We start from the raw sequence: 16,009 nt of genomic DNA, 5'->3' as shown, positions 1-16,009 counted from the left end.
CTATTTTCAAAATTACAGATTTTCTCTAAAAGCTGATGTAAACGCTAGGTGATTTTCTGATGACACGCTCCCTTTAAAAGAAACCTGTCTACAGTCTCATGCTGTGCAAACTACAGGTCACAAAACTTCCTCAGTAAATGAGGGAGTGTAATACGACGGATCATTGTAATGAATAGTGAGCCGGGAACTAGGAGAGGATCTGCAGGGCACCTACCTCCACAGGTTTCTGCCGATATGGAATTTTTTTTTATGTAAAGCAAAGCTTTCTGCAATAAGGGGACTGTGATAAAACACTCTGGGATCGCCTTTGCTGGGGTCAAAGGTCACGTGCGTTCAGCATGAAACTCAGGCGCACCGCCGGGATTCGAGTATAACTGACACTGGGTCAGGTTTATTAAAGGTGAAAGCAATGCATAAAAGGAAATAAAACAAAACAAATCCTTGCCTGTCCGGCACTAACTAAACAAGGTACAACCTAACTACCAACTGGGGGGCTTCTCCCGTCCAGCCAAACCACAGTTGCAGTGGGCACTGCTTTCACTCACGTGTGTCTCTCACACAGACAGGCTCTCTGTGTTCCCAGGCTGAGACACTCACACAACCACCTGGCATCCTTTTATATCCGCCTCCCATTATTCATTAGCAAGCAGGTGCGATACTGACCAGACTAGGCCACATAGGAAAGGAATCTGGGCGAGATATACCTGCCCTCTTCCACTATTCCCACATGATTCTCACATATCCCCCCCCTCTGCTCAGACCACTCTGGTCAAGCATTGACACCCGCCAAACAGTGCACTCGGGACAGGGCATCTGCATTTCCCATCTGTACCCCTGGGCGGTGCTCCACCGTAAAAGTGTAGGCCTGTAGGGCAAGGAACCACCGGGTCACCCGGCTATTCCGTTCCTTGTGCAAGTGCATCCACTTGAGAGGGGCATGGTCAGTGATCAGCCTGAACTTTCTGCCCACCAGATATTTGAGGGCCTCTAGAGCCCACTTAATGGCTAGGCACTCTTTTTCTACTACCGCATACTTTTGCTCATGTTTATTCAGCTTCCTGCTGAGATAGAGGACTGGGTGTTCCACTCCGTCCCTCACTTGTGACAGTACGGCCCCGATACCGGTATCAGAGGCATCCATTTGTACCAAAAACTCGCTGCGGAAGTCCGGAGTCACCAGTACGGGTTGATAGCAAAGTGCCCGTTTTAGGCTATGGAAGGCTTCTTCAGCCGCTAAACTCCATTTAATCATGACGAGTTTTTACCTCTGGTAAGATCCGTCAGGGAGGTAGTGATGGCTGCAAAATTGGGTATAAACCGGCGATAATAGCCGGCGATCCCCAGAAAGGCTTGCACCTGCTTCTTGTTGACAGGTTGCGGCCAGTCCTGAACCGCTTGAATCTTATCAACCTGGGGTTTAACACCACCCCTCCCAATTACACACCCCAAACACCGGGCTTCTTTTAGCCCGATGTGACATTTCTTGGGGTTCGCGGTTAGACCTGCCTTCCACAGGTCGTCAATCACAGCTTGTACTTTCTGGAGATGAGTCTCCCAGTCCAAGCTGTAAATGACAATGTCATCCAAATAGGCCAAAGCATACTGCCTATGTGGCCTCAGGACTCGATCCATCAGTCTCTGGAAGGTCGCCGATGCTCCGTGCAGTCCAAACGGCATATACACATACTGAAATAGACCTTCCGGCGTAGCAAATGCCGTCTTTTCTCTGGCAGCCTCCGCCAGAGGGATCTGCCAATACCCCTTTGTTAGGTCTAGGGTCGTAATATACCGGGCTTTTTCTAACCGATCTATTAACTCGTCGACCCGGGGCATAGGGTAGGCATCAAATTTTGAGACCGCATTCAATTTCCCGAAGTCATTGCAGAACCGGATTGTGCCGTCCGGTTTAGGAATTAACACAATCGGGCTGGACCAAGCACTGTGCGATTCCTCAATGACACCTAATTCTAACATTGCCTTCACTTCTCGGAAACGGCTTCACAGCTCGCTTCCGGAATTCTGTAGGGTTTCACATGAACTGTGACATCAGGTTCCGTTACGATGTCATGTTTCATTAGCGTAGTCTGCCCGGGTTTTTCTGAGAAAAACTTTTGGTTGTGAAGTAGAAACTGCCTGACCTCAGTCTTTTGCCGCTCCGAGAGAGTCTCTGCAACCCGTACCTCCGGTACGGTATGCGAGCAGACGGGATGGGCCAGCTCCGCTGACAAGGCAGACCGATCTTTCCAGGGTTTTATCAGATTTACATGATAATCCTGTTCAGGTTTCCGTTTACCTGCCTGGTATACTTTGTAGTTTACTTCACCAACTCTTTCCTTAATCTCAAAGGGGCCCTGCCACTTTGCTAGGAACTTACTGTCCACCGTGGGGACCAGGATCAACACCCTATCTCCGGGTGCAAACGTACGGATCTTGGCGCCCCTATCATAGATTCTTTTTTGGGCTCCCTGAGCCTGCATCATGTGTTCTTTGACGATAGGCATAACAGTCGCAATACGGTCCTGCATTTGGGATACGTGATCTATCACCGTTTTAAACGGAGTGACCTGACCCTCCCAGGATTCTTTGGCGACGTCTAACAGTCCGCGAGGACGTCGGGCGTACAATAACTCGAAAGGCGAGAACCCCGTGGAAGACTGGGGTACTTGCTTGATGGCAAAAAGCAAATACGGAAGTAAATAGTCCCAGTTCTTCCCATCCTTGTCTATCGCCTTTCTCAGCATCTGCTTCAGAGTTTTATTGAACCGTTCGACCAACCCGTCTGTTTGAGGGTGATACACGGATGTGCGTAACGGTTCGATTTGTAACAACCGGCAGAGCTCCTTCATTACCCTGGACATAAAGGGGGTCCCCTGTTCGGTGAGTATTTGTTTTGGTATACCGACCCGACTAAACACATGCACCAGTTCCATGGCAATCGTCTTGGTGGCCGTGTTACGCAAAGAAATGGCCTCCGGGTAACGAGTGGCATAATCCAAGATGACCAGGATATGTTGGTGTCCACGTGCAGACCGTGGAAGGGGCCCAACTAAATCCATCCCAATCCTCTCAAACGGGACCTCAATCATAGGTAGGGGTACCAAAGGGCTACAGAACCGGGGCTTAGGCGAAGAGGCTTGGCAGTCAGGACAAGACTCACAATATACACGAATATCGTGATGCATGCCTGGCCAAACAAAACAGTGTAATATCCTTTCGGTGGTTTTCTGGACACCCAGGTGACCTCCCATCACATGTCCGTGGGCCAGGTCCAGCACCTGCCGCCGATAGGGTTTTGGCACGACTAATAGTTGCACCGTGTCTTCCCCCTTTTTCTCTGATCTAGTAAATCATCCTCCAGGACCATGTATGGATATGCCAGCCTAGATCCAGGTTCTACGGGCACCCCATTTATCACTTTTACATTTGTCCTAGCCTGAGAAAAGGGTAGGATCCTTTATTTGCTCGCTTTGGAAGTCATCTTTCTGAACTTCCAAATCCGGCAAACGGGGAGGTGGACGGCTGTCGGCCTCCTCCTCCTCTTCCCTGGTCTCCTCCGTATCACCCGCCATGACTGAAAACGGGAACTGCAGGTCATTTCCAGCAGACTCTTCCCCCGAGTCTTCCGGGGAGACCTCTTCCAGGGGTTCGGGACCCACACGTGCCCAGGGAGAAGAATCATGTCCACTATTACCCGAGGGCATCAACTGATTCTCCCACAATTGCCAGAAGTGGGGAAAATCCCGGCCCAAGATAACATCATGATGCAATAACGCAGGGACGAGTCCCACTTTATGTTGCACAGACCCATAGCAAGTAGTAATGCATATGACCGTGGTGAGGTACAAACAGGTGTCTCCATGCACACACGTTACAGAAAATTTGTCTGATGCTCCAGTCGGGGCTGACACCAGACTGGCCTTCACCGGAGTCACCACACTTCCCGAGTCTAACAATGCCACCACATTTTTGCCATCAACAGTTAAATCACACAAGTGTTTTTCCACATCCTTTTGACCGGTATTCACACTCACTACCCGTGCAACCATAGACATGCGGTTTTTAGAGTCTGTGACATCGCACTGCATGGGTTCAGTAGTGACCGGACAGTTCGCAGCAATGTGTCCCATCTCTTGGCAGCGGAAACACCCAACGGGCCCCTTGCTTAGACCATAGTTCGTTACTCTCGGCCTCGCAGTGCGGGCAGTCCCGTTTTCCTCCCCCACTGTCCTAGGGATTTTTCCTTCTCCCCTACTCCCTGGAACAGTCTTACCGGTTCCACGTGGAGACGATGAAGAACGAGGTGGGGTAGCGTCATCTCAGAGTCCTTCCGCCACGGAGTAACGTTCAACCAGATCCACCAGTTGATCTGCCGTCGTAGGATTTCCATTGCTTACCCACTTCCTCAGGGCTGGCGGTAGAGCTCTCAGGTACTTGTCCATGACGACTCTCTGGATTATCTCTGGCGCTGTCAACACCTCGGGTTGTAGTCACTTCTTCGTCACGTGGATCAGGTCGAACATCTGTGACCGTCGAGGTTTATCCGGCTGATAAGTCCATTGATGCACTCTCTGTGCACGGACAGCGGTCGTCACTCCCAGCCGGGCCAAGATCTCGGCTTTCAGATTGTCAAAGTCCTGTGCGGCTTCAGGTTCTAAGTCATAAGCCTTTTGGGCCTCACCGGAAAGAAACGGGGCAATCAGGCCGGCCCATCGTGCCTTCGGCCATTTTTCTCGCACCGCCGTCCGTTCAAACGTGGTCAGGTATGCCTCGACATGTCATGTTGGGTCGTCATCTTCTGCCAGTACCGACTCACGTGAATCACTCTCTACTCGGCTTCCAGGTTAACCTCACGTAAGCTTGCCAGGCACTGCGCCACCTGCTGGAGAAGCGAACGATCGGTAGCTGTCATGTCCACCAACTCCTTCAGCTGGGCCATCATCACCCGATTAGCTTCTTGCTGGACGGCGGTGGACTGTACAAGCGCTTTCACCACGTCCTCCATGCTCATGCTTCCAACGTGATGCCCGCGTTCTCCACCACAATGTGATAAAACACTCCGGGATCGCCTTTGCTGGGGTCAAAGGTCACGTGCGTTCAGCATGAAACTCAGGCGCACCGCCGGGATTCGGGTATAACTGACACTGGGTCAGGTTTATTAAAGGTGAAAGCAATGCATAAAGGAAATAAAACATAAATCAAATCCTTGCCTGTCCGGCACTAACTAAACAAGGTACAACCTAACTACCAACTGGCGGGCTTCTCCCGTTCAGCCAAACCACAGTTGCAGTGGGCACTGCTTTCACTCACGTGTCTCTCTCACACAGACAGGCTCTCTGTGTTCCCAGGCTGAGACACTCACACAACCACCTAGCATCCTTTTATATCCGCCTCCCATTATTTATTAGTCACCAGGTGAGATACTGACCAGACTAGGCCACATAGGAAAGGTATCCGGGCGAGATATACCTGCCCTCATCCACTATTCCCACATGATTCTCACAGGGCCATTTCTAGCTTTCAGGCTGCCTGTGGTTTGGACTGCATGAAACAGCCAACAGGTTCTCTGTAAGGCCTTTCCTACTTGATGGATTTGTTCAATTTATAGAAAATCCATTCCTCCTTAGAAAAAAAAAAAAAAAAACACTTTCGAAAGCCAATGGGACACCACGGACCATTGACATTCACATATCTTTGCAGAACAAATCATATTAACTCTGAAAACCCAACTGAAATCCATGAGAGGAAAGGGAGGAAGCTGGAACTAAAGCTGTAGGAGGTGGCAGAGGTACGTCAGCTATCTAGTAGGGTAGCCAGCTGGTCCAGCATGGAGAAATGGGAAGGAAAATGAAGAACATCTACAAAAAAACAAACAAACAAAAAAAAAAAAACCTTGCCCCATCCCAAATCTAGTATTCAAAGAAAGCAAAAAAAAAGCATGTGGCACAACCTTGTGATCATTAATAACTTCATGTTAGTCAATAATTTAAGCTTCTTGCAGATCTTACCATTGGGTTAGAGTCAGCTATGAGATCACGCAACGAGTCCAGGAAGCCTTGATCTTCCACCATCTGTGCATTGATGTCATGAAGCTTGGCAACACACACCGCTGCCGTCTTGCGCACATATGGATCTTCATCCTTTAGGCACTTGCGCAAGGGCTCGCAAAGGTACTCTGTGATCTTATCTACACGGATACAGCCCATGGTACGAACAGCCAAAGCCCGGATCAAAGGATTAGGGTCCTCACAATCCTAGAGAAAAAAAACAAAAAACAATTGTGTCATTATAAGAACTATTCTGTAAAATTGATTATATAGAAACATTGATCCCAGGATTCAACATGCGCATTTTTAAGTGGCTTTTTTTTTCCTTTTACCCCTTTTTTGCACCTGTAAGCGAAATGTTGAATAATTCTTCAAAATCTCACTTTATGTGATAAAAATCCACCAGAAACTTTACTCCGGGCAAGGAATGGAAAAAAGTCACATTTTGGGCACAGACAAAGATCCATACCGAGGGTCACACAAGACATGACCAAGTAACACCGAATGGTTTGGCCCCTCAATCCAACTTTAACAGGTCCTTGTTATGTAGAATATATATCCACATTAGATGGCAGTCCCCCTTTTGGAAATCTTTACTACAGGGTACATTTAAAAGGCAACATGTGAAGTGCCATTTGTTTATCTAAAACGGGGCATGCCGCTATACTGTACAGTAAAACGGTGCTCAACATTCCCCGGTATTTAGTGTTATAATGCAGGGAAAAAAACATGTAACATAGCCATATAATGTTTTTTCGGTCAAGTGGCAAGGTGTTGCAGTGGGGACTAGTCATTGTTGCCCCCCAAGCTTTGACTGAGGTCCATTCAAACACTGCTTACATAATGGCTAGGGCACCAACTAATGCTGAGGAGGCATCCAAGCGGCAAGGAAACCATCTTTTATTACCACTGCAATGCAGAGGACATCACATGTACGATCCACCGGTGTCACGCATGATGAACTATAGGACACGTGTATGACACCTACCAATCGGGCATGCATTCCAAGAGATGTGCGTGAACGCAAAATCGTCAGCACTGCCCACCTCTAGATGAAAAATTGAGCAAAGCCAGGCCAGCCACTTTTAAATGTGCCAACATGTTTTCTAATATGGTGGCATGTGCTGAAAAGCCTGCAGATCACTGAGGGTTAGGTCCTGAGCGCCCCAACAAATACTCAAAATTCTATGAACGCCCGCAACACTCCATGCCAGCGCTCATGCAGGAGTCAAGCAGCACACAGCTAAACACACTTTTGAATGATCACTGGAGGTCTCAGGAATGGGCCCCTGCCGAACTGCAGGATATTTAAACACCTTACACATTTAAAAAAAATAAATAATCTTAAAAGCTTAAAAGGTACATTATAAAGGGGTTTTCCAGGCTGAGAAGAAAAGTCTGCAGTTACTCTTTGTGAATGGAGACTGCCAAATCTTGACAATGTGCAGAGAGCACACTGTCACAATTTCCAAGCAGGGCTGTGGAGTCGGAGTCGTGGAGTCGGAGTCGGTGCTCATTTTGGTGGAGTCGGAGTCGAAGTCGGTATAAAATGGACCGACTCCTAAAATATATAATAAATTGGGTACAGTAATTCAATGCAGGATGTGCTGAATATTTTTTCATAGGAATTTGGGAAAGTTATGAAATGTCCTATAAATGGCTGTTCTATTCCTGATCTAAGGCTACATTCACACACAGCGTTTTTCCAGTGTTTTTTGAGGATACGTTTTTCAGCTGCAAAAGCAGATCATCTTTTTAAAAAACTGCATCACCTGAAAGGTTTTTGAGCTCATAGATAATGTTTTCAATAGCAAAAGCAGATTAGAAATCTGCTCTATCTATATATCCATTTATCCTTATCTGTCTATCCATATCGTATCTGTACCAAAAAGAATGAAAACTGGGTAGTACACCAATATATATTCTGTTCTATATAAATATCTTGATTATTGGATCATAAAAATGATTAAATGTCTGAGGTTCACATTGTACTACAATAAATTTTTCACTTAAATATAAGCAATATGTGTGGGAGTCGGTGTCGGAGTCGTGGAGTCGGAGTTGGAGTCGGTGTAAGGGAAATTGAGGAGTCGGAGTCGCAGGTTTGGCTTACCGACTCCACAGCCCTGTTTCCAAGTATTCTCAGTGGAACATTGAGAGAACCACATGACAATATACCTGGCATGTGACTACAAATGTAAAAATCACATTCATGCAGTCATGTGACCACCTGTTCGAGCAAATGCAGGGAAATCGCAACAGTGTGCGCATTCCACACTGTCACAGTTCACCATCCTCCAGTCAGATGTTTTTCATCCTAGAAAACCACTTTATCTTAGTAGTAAAGCTATGTGCTCCCTTCACCCCAATTTTAGCTGCCATGTATACAAAACCATGGAAAACGGGACATTAAATTAGGACAATACATGTGCTTATTAGAGACGTTTGGGAAATATGGGTGCTCTCAGCAAGGGTAATTACTCTTATTTGCTTTTGTTGTTTATCAAGTTTTAATGAGGGAAATTTATTAAGTCACTGTTTAAGGAGTTCAAAGAGGCACGTTTTTGTTCTAAAATTTTGGAGGAAAGTGTGGGGTGCGTCTTGTAGTCAGGACGTACCTTACAGTGTGGCTGTGCATTGAGGTGGGGGTGATGGTGGTAGCAACAGCAGCGGCGCGGAGTTGCAGGTCACTGTGCTCGCTGTAAAAGAACAGTCATTTTCACTGCTCCCCGTGCCCATAGTCCCTCCCACCTCTATGCACTGAAGCTGACAAAAGGGAAGGACTATGGGCTTCTCGCTCTTAATAGTGGGCACATGTGATCACCCCGCCGCTGCGGATAAAACGGTGCCTGCTATTAAAGAGAATGAATATTCACTGCTGCCATAATCCCAGGTGTGGAGAGCAGAGTACTCGGGCAGCTTACCTCGGCATGTAACACATGGCAGTGCCGTCATGTGCTGGCATAAGCACAGGGCACAGCGCTGTGAGGGAGCAGAGGGAAGGTAGGTAGAATCGCTTTTTTGTTTTTTATGTGTACAACATGATGTGGGCCATCTATAGGAGAATGGGGATGGTGGCACCAAGTATACACCAGAATTGAGGCACATTACCCCTATAACAATGGCATGACCACATTTTTTTTGCTTTAATTTTTTCCCTCCTCTAAAACTTAGGTGCGTCTCAGGCTGTGTGCACACGCTGCGGATTAGGTGCGGATTCATCCGCGCGGATTTTATAAAATCCGCAGGTGAAACCGCAGGTCAAAAGACCTGCGGTTTTACCTGCGGATTGCTCTGCGGTTTTGCCCTGCGGTTTTTCATCTCCTCAATGGAGGAGATGGCAAACCGCAGCGGAATCCGCAGAAAGAATTGACATGTCAATTCTTTCTGCGGATTGAAAACCGCAGATAATCCGCGCGGAAAATTCCGCACCGTCTGCATTGCGGTTTTTGATTCCCATAGGGAATCATGGTACTGTACACCGCAGCAGAAACTGCTGCGGGTCCGCAGCGGCCAAAACCGCTGCGGAACCGCAGCAAAATCCGCAGCGTGTGCACACAGCCTTAAAGTCCGAAAAATAAGGTGTATGTGCCAGAGCTCTGAATCAATGCACGAAGAACTGACTTTCATGACTTGAGCTTTATTCATTATGTGTTTTAGACACTTTCAGCACACTCTCTGACAAGGAAGCATGGCTTTGGTGAAGAATAGCATGGTTTGTGAAAATGTGCGACACAGTGCTAAAAATGAGACAATATTGAGAAATGCGCCTCAATCTGTACATAAAATATTAAAGTAAGCTTGATGAAAATCATTTAAAAAAGGCATTGTCCACTACTCGTACACCCCATTCTCAATTCCGGTTTCCTCCCCAGTAAAATACTTACAGTCACAACCAGCGCAGGCGCTATTCCAACGAGGTCAACCAGGGGGTGAGTGACATAATTGTAACATCACACGATCCCAACGGCCAATTAAAAGTGGCTTCACGCTCTTCCCTTACAAATGTAATGGACATCTGGAGAAAGTGAGAGCAGCTGCAGCTCTCACTTCCTCTGAATGTGTGATTTGTTTGAAGGAGGGGAAAGCGAAGCCAGCGATGATTGGCTGCAGCGGTCACACAACATCACGGGAGAGCTACTGCCAACACCACTGGAAAGCCACCCATACCAGAGGGGAGTACAAGTATGATTATTTTACGTGTGTGGGGGGGGTATAAGGGTTGAGAAAGGGTTGTCTTACTAGAGGGCAACCCCATTAATATGACAGAAGTATCAAAAAAAAGGTTCTATATAGCTGAAAGAGAAAGCTACCTTAACAAAGCTGTTCACAGCCATGATAGCCATGTCTGGCTGGCTCTTGGCATAGTTCATCAGGTAGAGGTACACAAGTTTCTTCAGCTCTAGGTTATCGGTTTGCATACAATTCACCACATCTGGAAACAAGGAGCTGTCGTAAAAGAAAAGAAAAATATCAAGTCCAGGCATGGGGTTTCAGAGTGCTAAATCAGAAAAAAATGGATCTCCTATAGTTAAGAAAATAGTCCGCAACAAATTTTGGACCTAAAAACACCTTGGTAAAAGATGAAGATTCACTTTTTTTAGTCTCATTTTCTCTGTTTATATGAGCATTTTTGGGTGAATGCTTAGCAGAGTAGCAGAGTGGTCACTCCCTATACCTGTAGAAGGGCAGGTCCCAGCAGCTGAGGAGAAGACACTAACCAGCGCTCCAGACAACAGGTTAGTGCTTTGCAAGGGGAGGTAAGCAAGCCCAAACTGTAGCACTGCCCAAGTTCTACAGTTTAAATGTCATCAAGCTGAGAACATCAGGAGCCTTGTGGGACTAAAATGTTCCTCTCTAGTCGTATAGCCAGAAGGTCTTCACCCAGTATTCTACAAACTCAAGAAAATACCTTTCAGAACCATATGGGGTGGTGCAACAGGGGTCCTTGTTGGCAATCTATTCAAGACGATGCACACACCATGCCTGGCTTATGCCCAGCCCTAAATAAAGCAAGGCAAGGTCTACATACGATATGAAGAGAACCTCTTTATTTATGAGGGATAATGCACTGTGTACACTTCTATGCAGTACAATGCACGGTGTAAAAGAGATGAAGACTTGTGCTAGTCATATTTCAGGCTCTGATTCATTCAAGTCCAGTATATAAAATTACGAATACAATAAATATACAAGTGTGCACAACTGCAAAAGACTCATCTACTTATATGCATTTTTGTAAGCAAAGTTGATCTCTGCCTTTCTTCCTTGCCACTGTCAGCACATTTGTGAACATATCAGTCCGGCTGGAACTTGGGACCTCAGCCTCCAGTAGGATGGCTCATAGTGGGGACTAGCAACCCAGGGCACAATGCAAACTCCCGTAAATGCAAGGAAATCCAATAAGTGATATTTCCAGGTTTTATAATCAAATCCTTTTTTGGTTGAAAATTCCGAGCAGACTGGTTTTTGTTTTTTTAATACAGAAATACAGAGCTTCAAAATGACTTGAAAAAACATAATACAGCTTGCTGGCTATTCGCAGCCATCACTAAAGCAAGACTATCACATGTTTTTTCAAATCATTTTGAAGCGCTGTATTAAAAAAAACAAAAACCAGTCTGCTCGGAATTTCCAACCAAAAAAGGATTTGATTATAAAACACGGAAATAGCACTTATTGGATTTTCTTGCATTTATGGAGCTCATTGCATTACAGTGAGCTTTAAGCTCCCTCTAGTGGCACCTGCAGGTAAACCAACATGAAGAAGGATATGGAGAAAAATAAGGTCCCACTCCCATAAAAATATATATATTTTTTTATTAGATTTATTAATTAGAATACATTTTATTTTATACATAGTGAACAAACATACAGCAAACATTTCTATACAGCCACAAAAAAAAAAAAAAAAAAAAAAATATGATATACACTACCGTTCAAAAGTTTGGGGTCACCCAGACAACTTTGTGTTTTTCCATGAAAACTCATACTTTTATTAATCAAATGAGTTGCCAAATTAATTTAAATCTAGTCCAGACATTGGCAAGGTTCGAAAAAAAAGATTTTTATTTGAAATAATAATTTTCTCTTTGCTTTCATCAAAGAATGCTCCCTTTGCAACAAATCCAGCATTGCAGACCTTTGGCATTCTAGCAGTTAATTTGCTGAGGTAATCTGGAGAAATTTCACCCCATGCTTCCAGAAGCCACTCCCACAAGTTGGTTTGGCTTGATGGGCACTTTTTGAGTACCATACGGTCAAGCTGCTCCCACAACAGCTCAATGGGGTTGAGATAGAATCATAGAATTGTAGAGTTGGAAGGGACCTCCTGGGCCATCTGGTCCAACCCCCTGCTCAAAGCAGGATTCGCTAAATCATCCCACTCAGATGTCTGTCCAGCCTCTGTTTGAAGACTTCCATTGAAGGAGAACTCACCACCTCCCGTGGCAGCCTGTTCCACTCATTGATCACTCTTTCAAAAAGTTTTTTCTAATATCCAATCTGTGTCTCCTCCCATTCAGTTTCATCCCATTGCTTCTAGTCTTTCCTTGTGCAAATAAGAATAAAGAAGATCCTTCTACAATGTAACAGCCCTTTAGATATTTGTAGACAGCTAGTAAGTCTCCTCTCAGTCTTCTCTTTTGCAAGCTAAACATTCCCAAATCCTGCAACCTTTCCTCATAAGACAGGGTTTGCAGACCGGTCACCATTCTGGTCGCTCTTTTCTGAACTTGCTCCAGTTTGTTGATGTCTTTTAAAATGTGGTGCCCAAAACTGGACACAATATTCCAGATGAGGTCTGACCAAAGAAGAGTAGAGGGAAATAATGACTTCACGTGATCTAGACTGTATGCTTCTGTTAATACAACCTAGAATTGCATTTGCATTTTTTGCTGCTGCATCACACTGTTGACTCATATTCAGTCTGTGATCTATCAGTATACCCAAGTCTTTTTCACATGTGCTGTTGCTTAGCCCTATTCCTCCCATTCTGTATATGCTTTTTTCATTTTTATTGCCCAGATGTAGTACTTTGCATTTTTCCCTGTTAAAAACCATTCTGTTAGTTCCTGCCCACTGCTCCAGTTTATTTATATCTTTTTGAATCCTCTCTCTCTTCTCTAGTATTAGCAATCCCTCCTAGCTTTGTGTTATCAGCAAATTTAATCAGTTTACCCTCAATTCCTTCATCTAAATCGTTGATAAAGATGTTGAACAATACAGGGCCCAGGACAGAGCCCTGTGGTACCCCACTTGAGACATTCTTCCAACTGGATGTGCAGCCATTTACGACCACTCTTTGGGTCCGATCACTAAGCCAGTTATGATTCCACCTAACAGTTGCCTTGTCCATTCCATACTTAGTCATTTTTTCAATAAGGATTGTATGAGATACTTTGTCAAATGCTTTGCTGAAGTCAAGATATACTATATCTACAGCATTTCCTTGATCCACCCAATCAGTGATTCCGTCACAGAAGAAAATTAAGTTAGTCTGACATAACTTATAAGTTACAAACCCATGCTGACTCTGGTTAATCACTTCATTCTTATCCAGGTACTGACATACATGTTGTTTAATAATTTGTTCAAAGATCTTTCCTGGTATAGAAGTCAGACTCACCGGCCTATAGTTGCCTGGGTCCACCTTCTTCCCCTTTTTGAAGATAGGAACAACATTTGCTCTTCTCCAGTCTTCTGGGACTTCTCCTGTTCTACAAGAATTTTCAAAGATTATGGAGAGGGGTTCAAAAATTTCTTCTGCTATCTCCTTCAGTACTCTGGGGTGTAATTCATCTGGACCTAGAGACTTGAATTCATTTAGGTTAGCTAAGTGTTTCCTCACTATCTTTCTGTTTATAGATATCCTGGATCCGGTGACTGCGCTGGCCACTCCATTACAGACAGAATACCAGCTGCCTGCTTCTTCCCTAAATAGTTCTTGCATAATTTGGAGGTATGCTTTGGGTCATTGTCCTGTTGTAGGATGAAATTGGCTCCAATCAAGCTCTGTCCACAGGGTAAGGCAAGGCGTTGCAAAATGGAGTGATAGCCTTCCTTATTCAAATATCCCACTTTACCAGCACCAAAGCAACCCAAGACCATCACATTACCTCCACCATGCTTGACAGATGGCGTCAGTCACTCTTCCAGCATCCTTTCAGTTGTTCTGCGCCTCACAAATGTTCTTCTGTGTGATCCAAACACCTCAAACTTGGATTCGTCTGTCCATAATACTGTTTCCAATATTCCTCTATCCAATGTCTGTGTTCTTTTGCCCATATTAATCTTTTCCTTTTATTAGCCAGTCTCAGCTATGGCTTTCTCATTGCCACTCTGAAGGCTAGCATCCCGGAGTTGCCTCTTCACTGTAGACTTTGACACTGGCGTTTTGCTTGTACTTTTTAATGAAGCTGCCAGTTCAGGACCTGTGAGGCGTCGATTTCTCAAACTACAGACTCTAATGTACTTGTCTTGTTGCTTAGTTGTGCAGCAGGGACTCCAATTTCTCTTTCTACTCTGGTTAGAGCCTGTTTGTGCTCTCCTCTGAAGAGAGTAGTACACACTGTTGTAGGAAATCTTCAGTTTCTTGGCAATTTCTCGCATCGAATAGCCTTCATGTCTAAGAACAAAAATAGACTGTTGAGTTTCACATGAAAGGTCTTTTTTTCTGGCCATTTTGAGAGTTTAATGGAGTCAACAAATGTAATGCTCCAGATTCTCAACTAGCTCAAAAGGAAGGTCAGGTTTATAGCTTCTCTAATCAGCCAAACTGTTTTCAGCTGTGCTAACATACTTGCACAAGGGTTTTCAAGAGTATTCTAAACATCCATTAGCCTTCTTACACAGTTAGCAAACACAAAGTACCATAAGAACACTGTAATGATGGTTGTTGGAAATGGGCCTCTATACACCTATGATGATCTTGTACTACAAACCAGACGTTTGCAGCTAGAATAGTCATTTAACACATTAACTAGAGTGTATTTCTGAATCATTTAATGTTAGCTTCATTGGAAAAAACTGTGCTCTCCTTTCAAATATAAGGCACTCTAAGTGTCCCTAAACTTTTGAACGGTAGTTTATAAACTTGTTTTGTGGAAAAGATAGAGATTAGAGATATAGAGATACACACACATACATACAAATACACATAGTAAGGTAGCGCTTTTTATTCGGGTTGGGGATACTCGCTTGGCAGCCAAATAACCAGGTCCAGTACGACTTTTTCATAAAACATTAACATAGTCCATGCGGTTTATTCATCATCATAAACCAAAGCAGCAACAGGCTTTTCACATCAAAGCAGCAGAACATTCATGACAGAGCTCCGCTCTGTCAACCCTGTGGTCACACAGGCTGTGCTTCATCAGCAATAGCCAATAGGCTATACAGTCTCTCAATTACACTCCCGTGTCCAGGTTACCTCTTAGCTGCTTCACACTGCAGACGTCTGTTCTCTCCAGGAACTGTCAGACACACGTCGCCATCACACACAGAATCCACACGTGCACTCAGGAAGGCAGCCGCATCTTCCAGCAAGTCAACCAGACGAGACCTTCCATACGGACCAACCGGGTCCAGGCATTCACTCATGTGACCTACCCTGGTCTCCTTATATGGTCCATAGCCACGCCCACCAGATCACATGGCTATGACCTCATCGCAGGTCCTACAACCATTCACACACATACTGTTCACTATGGGTGTTTTAGACACACGCCCCTGGGTGGATTTGTAGGTGGTTGGTCCCACCCGTCTCACCAACCACCTAAAGGCTTCCCTAACACACTGGCACAGAACATTAGCAGTAGCCACCTTGGGATACATAACAGTCATTTAGGACCCTGCTCCTATTACCACCCTGAATATGACTATACGCCCGTCCTGGGACACCCATACAGAGCCCCCTAGCGGACACTACATATTATTTTACAAATAAATATTATATATTATATATA

The 16,009-nt window shown here is 45.1% G+C and overlaps 1 protein-coding gene across 3 annotated transcripts in view; it reads right to left on the bottom strand.

Annotated features, from left to right (window-relative positions):
- Positions 1–16,009, bottom strand: part of AP2B1 (adaptor related protein complex 2 subunit beta 1) — a 134,174-nt gene that overhangs the window by 89,922 nt on the left and 28,243 nt on the right. For all 3 annotated transcript variants that reach the window (XM_073573646.1, XM_073573650.1, XM_073573655.1), the window contains exons 4-5: positions 10,358–10,493; positions 6,006–6,251 (exon numbers count right to left, since the gene is read on the bottom strand). In XM_073573646.1, the coding sequence (XP_073429747.1) occupies positions 6,006–6,251; positions 10,358–10,493 (382 nt within the window). The remainder of the gene's footprint in view (positions 1–6,005; positions 6,252–10,357; positions 10,494–16,009) is intronic.

This window comes from Dendrobates tinctorius, unplaced genomic scaffold, assembly GCF_039654945.1.
Source record: "Dendrobates tinctorius isolate UK_male_01 unplaced genomic scaffold, ASM3965494v1 ptg000007l, whole genome shotgun sequence".
NCBI classification, from domain to species: Eukaryota; Metazoa; Chordata; class Amphibia; order Anura; family Dendrobatidae; genus Dendrobates; species Dendrobates tinctorius.
Note: the sequence above shows the minus strand (reverse complement) of the source record. Positions and strands in the feature narration are given on the sequence as shown.